This window comes from Leptosomus discolor, chromosome 3 (assembly GCF_034619465.1).
Source record: "Leptosomus discolor isolate bLepDis1 chromosome 3, bLepDis1.hap2, whole genome shotgun sequence".
Classification (NCBI taxonomy): domain Eukaryota; kingdom Metazoa; phylum Chordata; class Aves; order Leptosomiformes; family Leptosomidae; genus Leptosomus; species Leptosomus discolor.
In genome coordinates, this window is record NC_141393.1 from 14,226,691 (window position 1) to 14,240,217 (window position 13,527).

The 13,527-nt window shown below is 41.4% G+C and overlaps 1 protein-coding gene across 1 annotated transcript in view; it reads right to left on the reverse strand.

Annotated features, from left to right (window-relative positions):
- The window catches only part of WDR25 (WD repeat domain 25), a 70,083-nt gene extending 58,338 nt beyond the window's left edge, over positions 1-11,745 (reverse strand). The window contains exons 1-2 of the mRNA XM_086462306.1: positions 11,732-11,745; positions 8,192-8,967 (exon numbers count right to left, since the gene is read on the reverse strand). Coding sequence (XP_086318432.1) covers positions 8,192-8,908 — 717 coding nt within the window. The 5' untranslated portion in view covers positions 8,909-8,967; positions 11,732-11,745. The remainder of the gene's footprint in view (positions 1-8,191; positions 8,968-11,731) is intronic.
- Between the last annotated feature and the right edge of the window lie 1,782 nt (positions 11,746-13,527).

The following is a 13,527-nucleotide window of genomic DNA, read 5'->3' on the forward strand; positions in this document are numbered from 1 at the left end:
TGTTATTTGTATTTTTAAACAGCAAAAATATTCAGAATTTCTCAACTGTTAATTAAATTGAGATACTCCCATAATGTATCACAGTAACTTCAGAACTTAAATCTAGCTCCATTTTTTCAAGCACCAAAATCTTTTTCACCAGCAATCTTACTGAAGCATCCAGGATGGGGGATAATACCATCATACATCTCTCCTATCTCAGTTGACATAATGATACTCAACTCCACAGCATCTGCCCACAGAGATCCTATGCGTAATTGGAGGTCTTAATTTATGACATTACCAGTTAAGCTTCATTAAAAACACTACTTCATTAACATCTCTAGCCCTGACTTTCTCTTCCCTAGCAGCCTAGCTATGCCGGAGGGAGGACAAGGTTGCTTTTTTCTCTGCTACAGGCTACTTCAGAGACACTTAGTAAACACCTGGGAGAGTTTTCTCAGTAGAAGGAACTCAGCCATTCACAACAGATCAATTTCTAAGAAAAAAAGTCAGATAAGCACTTAATATTCTTGATATTTCTGTAAGTAATGACAAGTAACCAAAACTCTTTCAGGTAACATGAGGAAACAGAATCCTGTCTTCCACATCATTGTTAAAGATAACCAAAAGTCACTCTCCATCCTTTTGGATTTCTGCAGAAAGAAAGGTTTGTGAAGTAACACTGTCACAACAGCCATGTCCCCCATGCATCTCACTTGTGGCCACTTTGCACCTATTGGTCAATGTCAACCAAATTTCACAGAGGTCTCAGGATCTTTCCTGAGATTCACAACTTAATCAAGCTAAGCAGCTGAATAAAAGGGGAAGACACTGCAGAAGTCCAAAGGAAAGAGAAACTAAAAAGGAACTACAGCCAGCCTCAAGATACAGCCAGGCTCCATTAACTGTACTGCTCTTGGAAGATCTTTATTTTCTGAATTTTTCTTTAAATAATTCCCAATTTTGGGGGAAGATACAGGCATATTGGCTGTGACATGAATATCCATTTTCTCCTGCTCTTCTCCCCCATAGCCAGATCCTCTAACATGGCCATAAAGTAGTCAAAAATGCTTTGCAAGACTGCTTGGGGTGCTACTCTGGTATTGTTTAAGGAGATCCTAATTCAGGAGACACTTCCAAGTGTAAAGAAAAACCAAAAACCTAACCCAGAAGCTGAGAGGTTCACTGCATTTTTGCCCCCCCATTTCTTTAAATGTCATTTTTTACACAAGTGTTAAGATAAATTCTAATCCAAAGCAGCACTGATTTAGTTCTTGGTGATGAAGGAGGAAAGAAAACAATGGCCTATCAAACAGCACAGAGATCAGGATGATGCTATTTCTACTCAAAGAAACGTACTCCTTGAAAAAAATCCTTTGAGTCACAAGAGTGTCAACCACTAAGAACATAGTAAAAATTATACAAGTCGTCTCCAGATGTGGATTCTGAGAAAATGAACAAAGGCACTACAAGGATTTCTGTTTCCTTGACAACAGCATTGCTGGAAACAAGAAAATAATTTTAAAAATACATCTCTATGTAACAGTGATCTCTAAACGTATCTAGGTATTAACATACCAAATGTGGAACAACCCTTACCCACACATACCTTTGGGAAGAAGAGACCAAAATCCACCATCTTCATGAACTGTTCTTCACTGACTTGTGTTAATGGCTTTGCAGAGCAATTGTATGAGAGCTAGCTATTACAGCCTGACCTAGCTAGCTATTACCACCTAGGCACAAGCACAGTCAGAAGCTTTGATCGATGGTCAAGCACACTCCTTCCTGCATGACGTTCCTTTTCTTACAAAAAAAAAAAGCATTATGGAGAATACTTCTCATTGAAGTGTATGAAATAATTTTGTTAGAAAAAGATTAAGGTATACAAAGAAGCGCTTTCAGCACTCAGGAAACTGGTATATATCTATCAAATAGTAAGTGTACTTCCATCTTAATAATCAGCAAGCTTAAAGCCCTCAAAAAAATACACATAATTCTAAACAGAAAAGGGAAGAAGGTCAGAACAAGGCATCATAAAAAAGTCAACTTCAGTATTTCAGAATAGCCTATTTAGTAGCCTCTTCAACAAGAAAATGACAATGTTTTTTTCACACATCTACGTAAGCAGCACACAATCTCCAAAATATGAGCACCTCCTTCCCACTTCCAGGATAACAGGGAGAACTTCCTGTTATTTTTAAAATACAGTATTAAAAGTGTACCAACATCAGAAATCTTTTTTAAAACGTTTCAATCAAAGTGGAATATATGTATTAAACAGAATGACTCCCCAAATTCTTATCTTATGCATCAGCTATAGTTAAAGGAGCATCTCCACAACTAGATTTTTTAAATTAAGCTAAGAATTGCCATACTTGGGTACTAATACTGCTTAGTGAACAGTTTGAACCTAGCCTAGCAGTGGCTGGGTTACAGCAATCTGACAGCTACGCATGAGTTTACAAGAAATATGCTGGCAGCTTAAATTCATTCCTTCATAAACAGACATGCGTGTGACAGAACAACAAGAAACGGTGCTTATTGCGACTGAATTGTGTACAGAATGGTTGAAAACAGAAACGTTAGAGTTTGTTACTCTGAGGCAGGGTAACGGCAGTAGCTAGGAAATCCATCTTGCTACCATCAGTGCTACACACGTTTTACCGATGAACAGAGGCAATTGTGTTCCATCGCTTTCAGTCCAATACAACAGGATCAAGAATAACAAATTCCTGGAATATACTAGTATGCTACCTTTCTCCTAACACACACATAACCAAACAAAAAAAAAGCTTTTGAAAATATGAATAAAAATTGTATTTCTTGTAGCACTGGATATACTCCAGGATGCAAAATTCGTACATTAAATTTGACCAGAATGAGTAATATACCGCTCTAGATCTAATGATCACACAAGAATCTCATAAGAATAGAGAAGTATCTGGAAGACATCTCTTAAAGTAGTGAGTTACAAAGATTAACTACTTTGGAGCTCAGAAATTCCCCAACTCAAAAACAAGCAGAGACCAGAAAAGGCACCATAAACCTTTGACTTGTTCTTCTCTAGGCAACTACTTAATGGACCCTAACTAGAGACTGACTACTAGTGGGCTAGACAGAGCCTTGGTCTGAACCAGTAGGGCTGTTCTTGTGTTCTGAGTCACAGGAATTAGGCAACACCTGTGTTCAGCAGGCTGACATTAAACAAATTTCAAAAACTTTTACTTTCCTTGTATAGATTCAGCTGCGACTAAACAGAGATACAGTTCAACTAGGCAAGCAGGGAACAAAATGCATAAGAAAAACTCCCAGCAACATGTTACAAGTTATTCCATCAAAGTGCTATTAATATACATTTTGCATACAGAAGAATCACAGTACTTTCTTTCCTTGATCCTGTTCATCAATGGAGGATGAAAGTGCTGAAAATGTAGAAATACTTTGCAACAAATAGAATACCTGCTGTGATGCTCTAAATAGAAAACCAGAAACACAATTAAAAGTCTACAGATGATTATATAAAGTTGTTACCTTGAGTTAATTTTAAGACAAAATAGGAAATACCGAACAATGGTGTGGGAGGCTTGACGTTTGAACAACTGTTAAAAAGCTAAATCCAGCATAAGTAACTAATGAAAATGTTTACATCTCTCTGGTTTTATGCAATTACAAGGTCTTCCAAATAAAAGACACTAGCAATGTGAATGCAGTATAGTGGTTTCTGCAATTGGTAAACATGTCTTTCAAAAGACAACTTTTTATCTACCTTGCTAGAGCCATATTCAATGGTAACCTGTCATTTTGGGTTCTATATTTGGGGTTCTAAACCAAAAATATGTAAACAAGGTCTGATGTTCTGAAAGTGCTGAATATCCACACTATGGAAACCAGGCACCTTTAATAACCGTGCTGAGTCTCCAAATTTAGGCAAAAAATGCTAGATGAGAATTAAAATCACAAACACTCTCTCAAGTAGGCAAAACCAAAAATGGCAGTAGTAGCCTAAATTTCATTTACAGCAGCTATTCAAACAGAAGGTAGAGAAGTGTTATCCAAAGAAAACAGATTAAATCAATTCAGACAATCATGTTTCACAATCCTTAAAATACACACTTAAACTAGAAACATAAACCACTGATAATACAGTTTGAATGTAATAGTGAAGAAGAGCACAGCCACAGTAAGAGATCCCAATGGTACTTCCCCTAACTTGAATCAGGTTTCCTGACTCTTTTTCCAGCTACCTAGGCTGGAAGTACTATCAGCTTCCCCTTCCAAACAGGAAGCTCAGAATCCTAAGAAAATAGAGGGTAAAACACTTGCCAAAGCTTAAATCTAAGCTCTTTTTCTTTTCCTCAGAAATTTAAAATTTATAATGAAATATTCTTCTATTAATGCTCCAGACTGGAAGAACTGTGGGTAATTAATCCACAATATGTATCACCTCCCATATGAGGTTCTATCTTACTTTCGGGTGTCTTCTGAAGCTTTCTTATGCACTTTGAAACACATGCATAAACTTTTTATTTCGGTCTTTCAACACACAACATGGAGGCAAACATTAAAGTTTCCCAGTCTTTAAAGGAACAACCCTTTCTAAGATGCTGAGGTGCCCCATCTGCTGGTAGAAGGGTTACTCTACAGAATTACATCCCTGACCTGACAACTGATTTTTTCCAACTGTACCACTTGATAACTGTTTGTTTTTACTTAAATGCAGCCATAAACAAAAAATTAAGAGCAAATATTTTTAATGAAAAAAATGTGGAATCCTCTGAAACAGTGCATTCCTTCCTAAATATACAATATATTTATTATACAACTGCTTCAGACGATCTTCCCTGACACTAGTCTGATCTTCAGACAACACAAACTGAAAACATCAACTCATTTATTGCAAATATTTTAGTATGACTTACACTGATTCAAAAGAAGATGGTAAAGTGCACGTTGGTTAACCTGGGAGAACGTGAATGGAAGGCTGTTCTTTTCCCCTGATTTAAACAGGTTACATACACAAACTTAAAAAGTAAGAAACCACATAATCAGTTCTATATATACATTTTAGAGATATCCCTGTGTGATATGTATGATTTAGTCATGGTAATTTAGATGGGAATAAAGAAATTAAGAACACTAAATTAAGATAATCAAATTAAGGATTTCTTCTTTCTCCATGCCAGAACAAAAGAAAAAGAAAAAAAAAAAAAAATCCTTTCCCAGAAAGGGAAATTCTTATTTGTGATGAAAAATTTAAGAGAAAAATATTTAAGCACATAAGAAGAGATAAAAGATGCAAAACTGTTTGGCTAATTACTACAAAAATTGCATATGACTACAGATCTTCTGGTTTAAGCACAACTTAAGCTACCAGTCAGTCAGATCTGCTTCGACAGAACTCTCAGTTCTGAGAAACCTCCACTAACATTGGACTCCTCAAAAGACAAATGTCTTAATGCACAGGCTGAATGTAAGGACTGAACCCAAGATATTTACACGTAAAAATATTCAGTTACTGACATGACTAACTGCAAGTATGGAGTTTTGAGGCTCTGGGCTGTCAGCTCTCCCTGATCATCCAGGGATTTTGGGCTTCTCACTGTGCTTTCCCTTTTACCCGGACCAGTGGCTGAAAGCACACAGTGCCAGCACCCCGGGGGGCCGCGTATCCCCACCGGAGGGAAAGCGGACGTGCTTCCACCGCCGGGATCTCAACCAGCAACTCCAAGCGGGCGGGTTTGGCAGCAAAGGACAACAACGGGCGGCTGCGGGAAGGTGCAGCGTCGGGGAAACGACAGCGCTTCTGCATTTTCAGTCCGTTGGTTTACGCTTACACCAGAAAACGGAGACCGTCAGGCAGCGGCGGTCAGACAACTCGCCCCCAGGGGAGAAACCGCCACGGCCGTTCGGGATTTACGGCTCGTGGCCCCCGGAAGCCAAATGCGTTTCGTCACGGCGAGTCAATACCTGATCCAGCGGCGCCCTCTGCTGGCCCAGCGGCGCCTGTGCCCGGCGCGAGCCGGGAGGCCGCTCCCGCCCGCGCCCGGCCCAAACGACGGGGAGCGGCGCCCAGCGCCCACGGGCACGGCTGTGCGGGCCACCCTCCGAACGCGGCCGGGCCTTTCCAGGCGCTTTGCTGGAATTATTATTATTAGTTGATTAACCTTTTTGACTGGCAGGCCCTGAAGCGCGGCCAACATCCTCTGGTTATATTGAATTCTTGCGGTTTGGGGCCCCTCAAGCAATCGGATTTCTTCAAAAACCAGATTTACTGTTAAAGGCTGCTTCCAACCTGGCACGTAACGCTACTTTAGAGAAATAAAGTAATCTATCTTTCTCCTTAGAAGACAAAAGAGACAGTTCCATTTTTTTATAATTTTGCATTGAAATAACTTTGATTTTAGATTGGTTTACCAAATATAACACACCCATAATTTCACTCATCCTTAAAATGAGGCTCTGTGATAGTAAATAAACATTAAGCGTATGGTGTGACAGTTTAAGACAAAAAGTCAGATTCGGACATATTGAAGGCAGAGGTGCAGATAGTTCTGTACAATTCAAATTTGAACTGCTGCTTACCAAAAACATCCATCAGCACTTTCTGCATATCTTAGTCTTTTCCTTCTAAGTCTGTTCTTCAAGTAGCAGCCAAGATTTAACTTATTCAATATATTAAAGAACACTTGCAAAGAAAAACAAAGGTACTTTTTTCTTTCATTTAATCTTTAAGACAAAGATGTGAAAAAAACTTGGAAAAGAAGACGAAGGAGAAATCACCACAGTTCAAAGTGTTCAGACTTTGATGGTGTGATAGGTTATGCTGACTACAGACCCAGTGAAGTTACAACTTAAGAGAATAAAAAAAGATAAGCAACTGAGAGGAGTAAATTTTATTCATACTATAGATCTGGCATTTTTTCTTCTATGAGCAGCAGTGCTTTAATAGACATGAGGAGAAAAAAAAAGCAAAAACTGTCCAAGGTTCAAGAACATCACTGCTACGAAGATGCAAAGTCAGCACATAATTCACAGGGCCCCATGGCAAAACCAGGGAAAGAGGAAAGGAAAGAAAGCAAAAATTCTAAAATTAAAAAAAAAAAAAAAATCATAAAAAGCCAAACTAAACTAAACTTAATTCTCCACTACAAATTAAAAATAGAAAAAAATTCTAAAAGAATTTAAGAATATTTTTTCCTACATGAAATCAGAATTCAAATTCAGTTTTAAAGTTCCCTACTCTCCTTTGGCTTTAGAAATATATGCAAAGGGCGTTCTTCTTGCCTCTTAGTAGGATTTACTTAAAGCCCTAAATTTTAGAACTAAGTTTTAAAATAACTGGACCTGCTATGTTAAATACATGTTAGACACAATAAAGCATGCCTTCCACCAAAGAGAACACTTTGCGAGCTCTTATCAAAACTACGTTCCTGTGTAAACCCACCTTGGAAGATTATTATTCAAACCCAGAGTTGGCAGTAGCCATATATCCGGGAAAGCATACACATAACATATTTCTATTACCCATTGTTAAAAATAAAAGTAAGACTCCTTGGACTGACTAAATTAACAAGGAGAAGCAGCCAGATTCGCTAAAGCTAGAATGAAAGTACACTTTAAGTATTGAGCAATTAACCCTTGAAATAAACTTAAAGTGGGAAGACTCCCTAGATGACGACAGGATCTTTCCGGGATGCAAGACCTGCCACACTAGCTCAGATGAAAAATCCATCTGACCTGATGTACCTCCTCCAGCCGTAGTCACAGAAAGGTAAAGTTCCTCACAATATTATTCCAGTGTTGGCAGTCAGGTGTTTAATGACTTAAGGCAGAAGCTGTACCCAGACCACAGTGCTTGTGGCCATCGTGATGTCAAAGTAGAAAATAACAAAAACCTACCATTAATACAGCTGACGAGAAATGACCTAGTAGAAAACTAATTTCTTAAATTCAGATCTAAAACACTGACGTGTCTAATAAAAAAACAACCCACATTCCAAAATAATGGAACTGACTGTCAGTATAGTGAAGGATTAGGCTGCAAGTTCATAATAGGGTCTTGTACTTGAAAGCATCTCCTCGAATTCTGAATACATTGGAACTTTTAAACACACACAAGCAAGGATGTTATTCCCAGAAGACTGTTATTTAACACAGTATTTTTAAGTTTGATGATTGGTCTGCAAAGCATCTTGTTTTACATTACCTTGACTGTTTTGTCCATAGAAGCCGAGAGAAGCATGTGACCTTGTTCTCGTACAGGACACCACTGGATTTCATTAACAGGGCCGCTGTGCTTAAACAGGTAAAATATTAAGCTTTTGGGGACTTCCGTTAATTTATATTTGGATCCCAAATATGGCTTAATTAATTCAGAGATCTTTCTCGAAGTTTGCTCTGCTGATATGCCTAGCTTAACTTCACAATCTGAGCTCTCTCTCTGATCAGATTCTTTTTTTTCAGGCATACTGGAATTTTCTTGACGCAACCTTTTAGGGATATATGGTCTAATTCCTTTTATGGCAGTAGTACTGTCTTTATATGTTCTCTTCTGTGAAACGCCATTTCCAGAGCTTGTTGAAGAGCTTGAAGTCTGTTCATAGTTTTTGTAGGACATACATAATGCAGTATGGCCAGAGTATGCTCTCCTACAATAAGGAGGTGTCAAATCAGTGTTATTATTCTGTGCATAATGCTCAGAGGGCTCTTCACAAACAGTGCTTGTGCCAGAACTGTCAGTGTTCTCAGTAGTCTGCATTTCATATGTAGATTTTGTACCCAAACTACCAGGTGCAAAGTACTGAACACGATCCACAGGAGAACTTGGATGGCTTGTTCGTCCGCTAGAAGTACAGGGGACTTCAGTCTTTTCAGTTTCTGTCTCAGAGTCTGAATCATCATAAGCAACCAGTGACGAACTCATTATGGCTACAGACAGCACACTCCAGAAATCTCCGTGCTGGAATTCTCCAAAATTATGATCTACAATAAAGAATTGATTATTCAGAGCTCAATTTACTACAGAATCTACAATCTGAGTAACTTAAGGATATCAATATGCTTTTCTTAACAAAAAAAACCCATAACTTTTATTTTTGTTTATTAATGGAATTCATTCCTCTATTATAACACATCTGCACATTCAATTATGCAACACCATTTGCCTCCAAGCACTTTGCATACATCTTTAATGCATTGCAGAGATGCATTTGCATACCACAAAACAATGAAAGTGAGTATGAAAAGGAAAACAAACCTGCAACATAAGTACTGTAAATCACTTTAACCTTACTTACAGTAACACTTCCACACACACAATAGGGTAATTAATTATGCACTCGTTTGGTATGTATATTGATAAGAATACAAATACTACAACTATTTTGGAGTCAGTCTAATAATAGCTATTTCTTAACAGTACAGATGACTTGAAAGAAGTAGAAGGGATTCAACTGGCCACTAAAGGAGTAAATACATTTTTGACCCATTCAGCAGCCTTGCAGTATGAGGAAATTTTCCAACTACATCCACAGACCAAGTTCCACACAGCCTTTTGTTTTACAGAACAGACTTATGCCAGAAGCTACACTGCATTCACTATTTGCATTTACTTACAGAAAAATAAGAGCATAGATGCCTTGTTTACTGTGAAATAATTTTTTTCAAAGTGTCTGTGAGAAAGAAATCTCATGCTGAGACTGCATATGTAACATGCTGAATAACTCCCCGCCATTAACAATCCCACCAAGCTTCTTCCAATAATTTGGATGGAGCATGTGGAGTATAGGCTTAATTACATTCAAACAATTGATGTGTCTGCAAAAATAATCTTTCAGCCTCTGCTGTTTGTAGTCAAAAAGTACTACTACCCTTCAATTGTTAAGATTGACTAAATGGGACACTTTATTTCTGCTTTGTTTCCTCATCCAGCTGTTAGTACTCACTATGCTATGTGATTTAACCCACAACACTTTCAGATCAGCCACTGAAATTTTTGGTTTAGGTCAGCAAAGAAATTGCCCTCAAAAGCATCTTGATTAAAATGAGGATGCTGTATGAAAGCCAGTATCTGCATAAGCATTTGCAGAATTGGTGCCACAAATGTAGGGCCTACAAATACTACTGCAGGAGTACCGCTCTCGAACTTGTAAAGGTTACTCATTTAACTTCAGTATTAAGTCTATTTGAATTGAAACAAGCATGTTTCATTTAATCTACACAGTGTTATATTACAGGCTATGGTCAGTATTCTGTAATGACATTTCCAAGCACAGATCCAGCAGACAGGTTCCTGTTAAGACATACACATTCATCATCACAGACCCTTTCCATTGTAAGTGATCAAGACGATTAACTGGAACAAGGTGACCAACATTTTAGCACATAAAAGCACCAAGATCTCCCCCTAGAGGACATTTTGTATTTATCTGAAGCTTATGACAGCTATTAAGTGGCAGCAACTAAGAGCAAGCGAAAAAATGTTTTTCTAGTAATACAGCTTAATTTATTAAAACAGCATTTAACTTAAACAGTGTCAAGGAAAAAAGTATTGTTTCAGGAAAACTTAACTAACAATTCAATTAAAAAAATAGTAAATTGAAGTTTTTAGCAGAAAATTGAAACATTTTATCAAATAAATAGTAACTCTGAAGGACTGCACTTCAGTAATTGCAACAAGTGGTTACTGTTTGCACCGCAGCGCTTAGAACAGCCCCAGCCAAAATGCATCAGGTTCAAAGAACAAATACAGTAAGAAGCTGACCTCTGGCTGAAAGCTACAAATGAACATAGGCAAGTGGATTGGGTTAGATTTTCAAATCTACTTCCCTTTGTTTTAACACAAAAATATTTAAGCTGAGATTCAGAGGTAAGTGCAAGACAGTGCCTTGCACACACTAGGTTAAAAAAGTTTCCTATGAGATACTGGAAAGAAACTGTCCCGTTACACCTGGTCAGCATAAATCCATCCCATCACACGTATCACCCATAAACGTTACTATTCTCATAAAAGCAAAGCATCTCTAACATCTCACGACTTCTCATTCAGCTTCTGTTTTTAAAGTACCAGCACCCCAAAGTCTCTTCTGCTGCCCTAACTAAAGAAAAATACGGGAAAGAAACCACCACGTACTTCACTGGAAACACACCGTAACTAGACCGTGAACGTATTAACGATTCGATTTACCACGTCCTGAGCTAATGGGGAAGTTTACAGAGTGTCGGTTTTCTTCCATTTTCACACGACTGATTTACCCGAAAGCGTTCCGCCAAAGAGGGTCGAGTTCGGCACGCACAACGCCACACGCCCCCTAAGCGACCGCGAACGTCACCAAAGGCACGACGCGGAAGGCGGGGACAGCGCTCTCGGGCCGGGACTCCACGCACCCCCAGCCCGCCCGCCCCGCGGCCCCGGCACGGTCCGCCGAGGGGCACAGCCGCCTCGCCGGGGGCGCGCCCTCGCTCCCGACGCCCCACAGCCCCGTATGGGCGCGAAGAACGACAACACCGCCGGAGCGGCCCTCCCCAGTCCCCGCCGGAGCCGCCCACCCGCCCGAGGGAGCGGGACGGCGGTCTCCGGGGGCCGTTTCCTTCCCCTCTCCCCCGGCACGGGAGCCGGAGCCGTTGCCGCTCCCCGTACACGTGCGCTCTGCCCCCACCCTCGAGGCCACCCCTGGGGCCGCCGTTACCGCTTTCCGCCCCACAGAGCTTGACCCCGGGCCCGGGCCCCGGCCCCGCCCCGCGGTACCTGCGCCGCACCGCCGCCGGCAGCGCAGCCCGGAACTCACTAGCCGGTCCGCGGCGGCCCCGCTTTGAAAAATGCGCCGGGTGGAAACAGGGCGTCCCGCTGAAACGGTTCCGCGTGTCCCTGCCTCCCCGCAGGGACCGCGTGTTGGGAAGGGCAGGGGTCGGGCCGCGGCTCGCGGGGCGCGCAGGAGCCCTTCTGCCCCCGCTGCGGGCGGTGTGGAGGGCGCTTCGTTGGGCTGGTGAGAGTGGCGAGCGGGAAGCAAGGGTTCCGGGGGTACGTGTTTCCCAGCCGGGAGTCGTGAGTGCCGTGCCGGTTGGGGGGGGTGATGCAATGGCAGTGACAGAGGAGCGGTGAGCAGAGGAGCGGTGAGCGGAGCAGGTCAGGGCCGGGCTGGGCTGGGCTTCGGCGAGTGGGTGAGGGCCGGGCCGGGGACGTGGCCTCGGCGAGAGCCCACGGCGGGCGGGAGAGGGGTTCGCTGGGCGGTTGTTGCCGCCCCGGTGGCCGGCGCGGGGCGCTGGGAGTAGGGGGGGGGGTGTCTCTGCTCGGCACGTTTCCTCCCTCTCTTTGCGGGGCCTCGATGCTCTTGAGGGCTTTTCCCTCCGCTCCCTGCGGGGCCGCAGCCCCCGTGGCTACATCGCCAATGCGTCAGGAGAAAAAGCCTTTTGCCCTGAGGAGCTGCGGGGGGTGGATGGGTCCTGGGCGCTGGAAAATGCGGCCCAGGCCGGGGAGGGCATTGCTGGCGAGTGCCTTTGCCTTCCCGGGCGGGCGTGTGGTCGGGAAGTGTTGCAGGGCCCCAGGGTTAGAAACATTCTCTTGCTGGTTCGTTGTATGCATAACCCTTCCTGCCCCAGAGCTTAGCTCTTAACAGCTGTCATACAGCAAAGATTCGTACTGCACTGTGTTCAGATGAGAGTGGCTGAGTAGTCATATCATCATCTCAGGGAATCGTTTTGCACACTCTTACTGTATTTTCATACATAAATTGATGATTACCGTGGCTGGGAAGGTAGGTCTGCTGTAAAATGCAGCCTCTGTTGGGGTATTTCTCAAGTATTTCACAAGACATCTGTGTACATGCTACCTGCTTTAATTTCACTTTTCATTTTTTATTTCCAGGTGGGAAAACAGTTTTCAGGAACATAAGTGCTGTCAGACTTAAATTCACATTCTTTCATCCAGTCATGCAATTTTTTTCAGGACTTTTGTATTACTGTTTCTTTGGAAGCCTTGATGTGCCTTCATGCAATGTTTGTCATGAAAGGTCTTTTCCGAACATAATGTGAATCCTGTTCTTTGATTCTCAGGTCTCTAACTTACCAAATCAGAGAGCAAATAATGAAAATTATCATAGATCTGTGATTGTCATCCAGCTGGAAAGCAAGGAGAATACAGTTGCTTTTTAGTACCTATGCCAAAGATTGTTTTTGAGTTTTGTCTCATGACGATTTAGTATTCTGAAACAATCACAGGAGCAGTACCCATTACAAGTTACTGTGCGTTGCATGGGTAGAAAAGGCACACAATTCTTAGCTTTCAAGTTCACACTGTGAGACTGAGGCTTATAAGTTCATGTTAGACTCTGGTCCTAAATATCCTGGTAGTCCATTCTCAAGTACCCATGTATCATTTTTTTTTTCCTCTAAATCTGTTTGCATATGGTATCTAATGTGTCTAGGATTGTTAGTTTTCATAATATCAATAAGAAAGCAAGGAAAAAAAATGCCCTGATAAAATGCAGAATATCCAGACGTTTCTTGTAAATGATTCATAATTGCATTTATGAATTTCAAAAGATA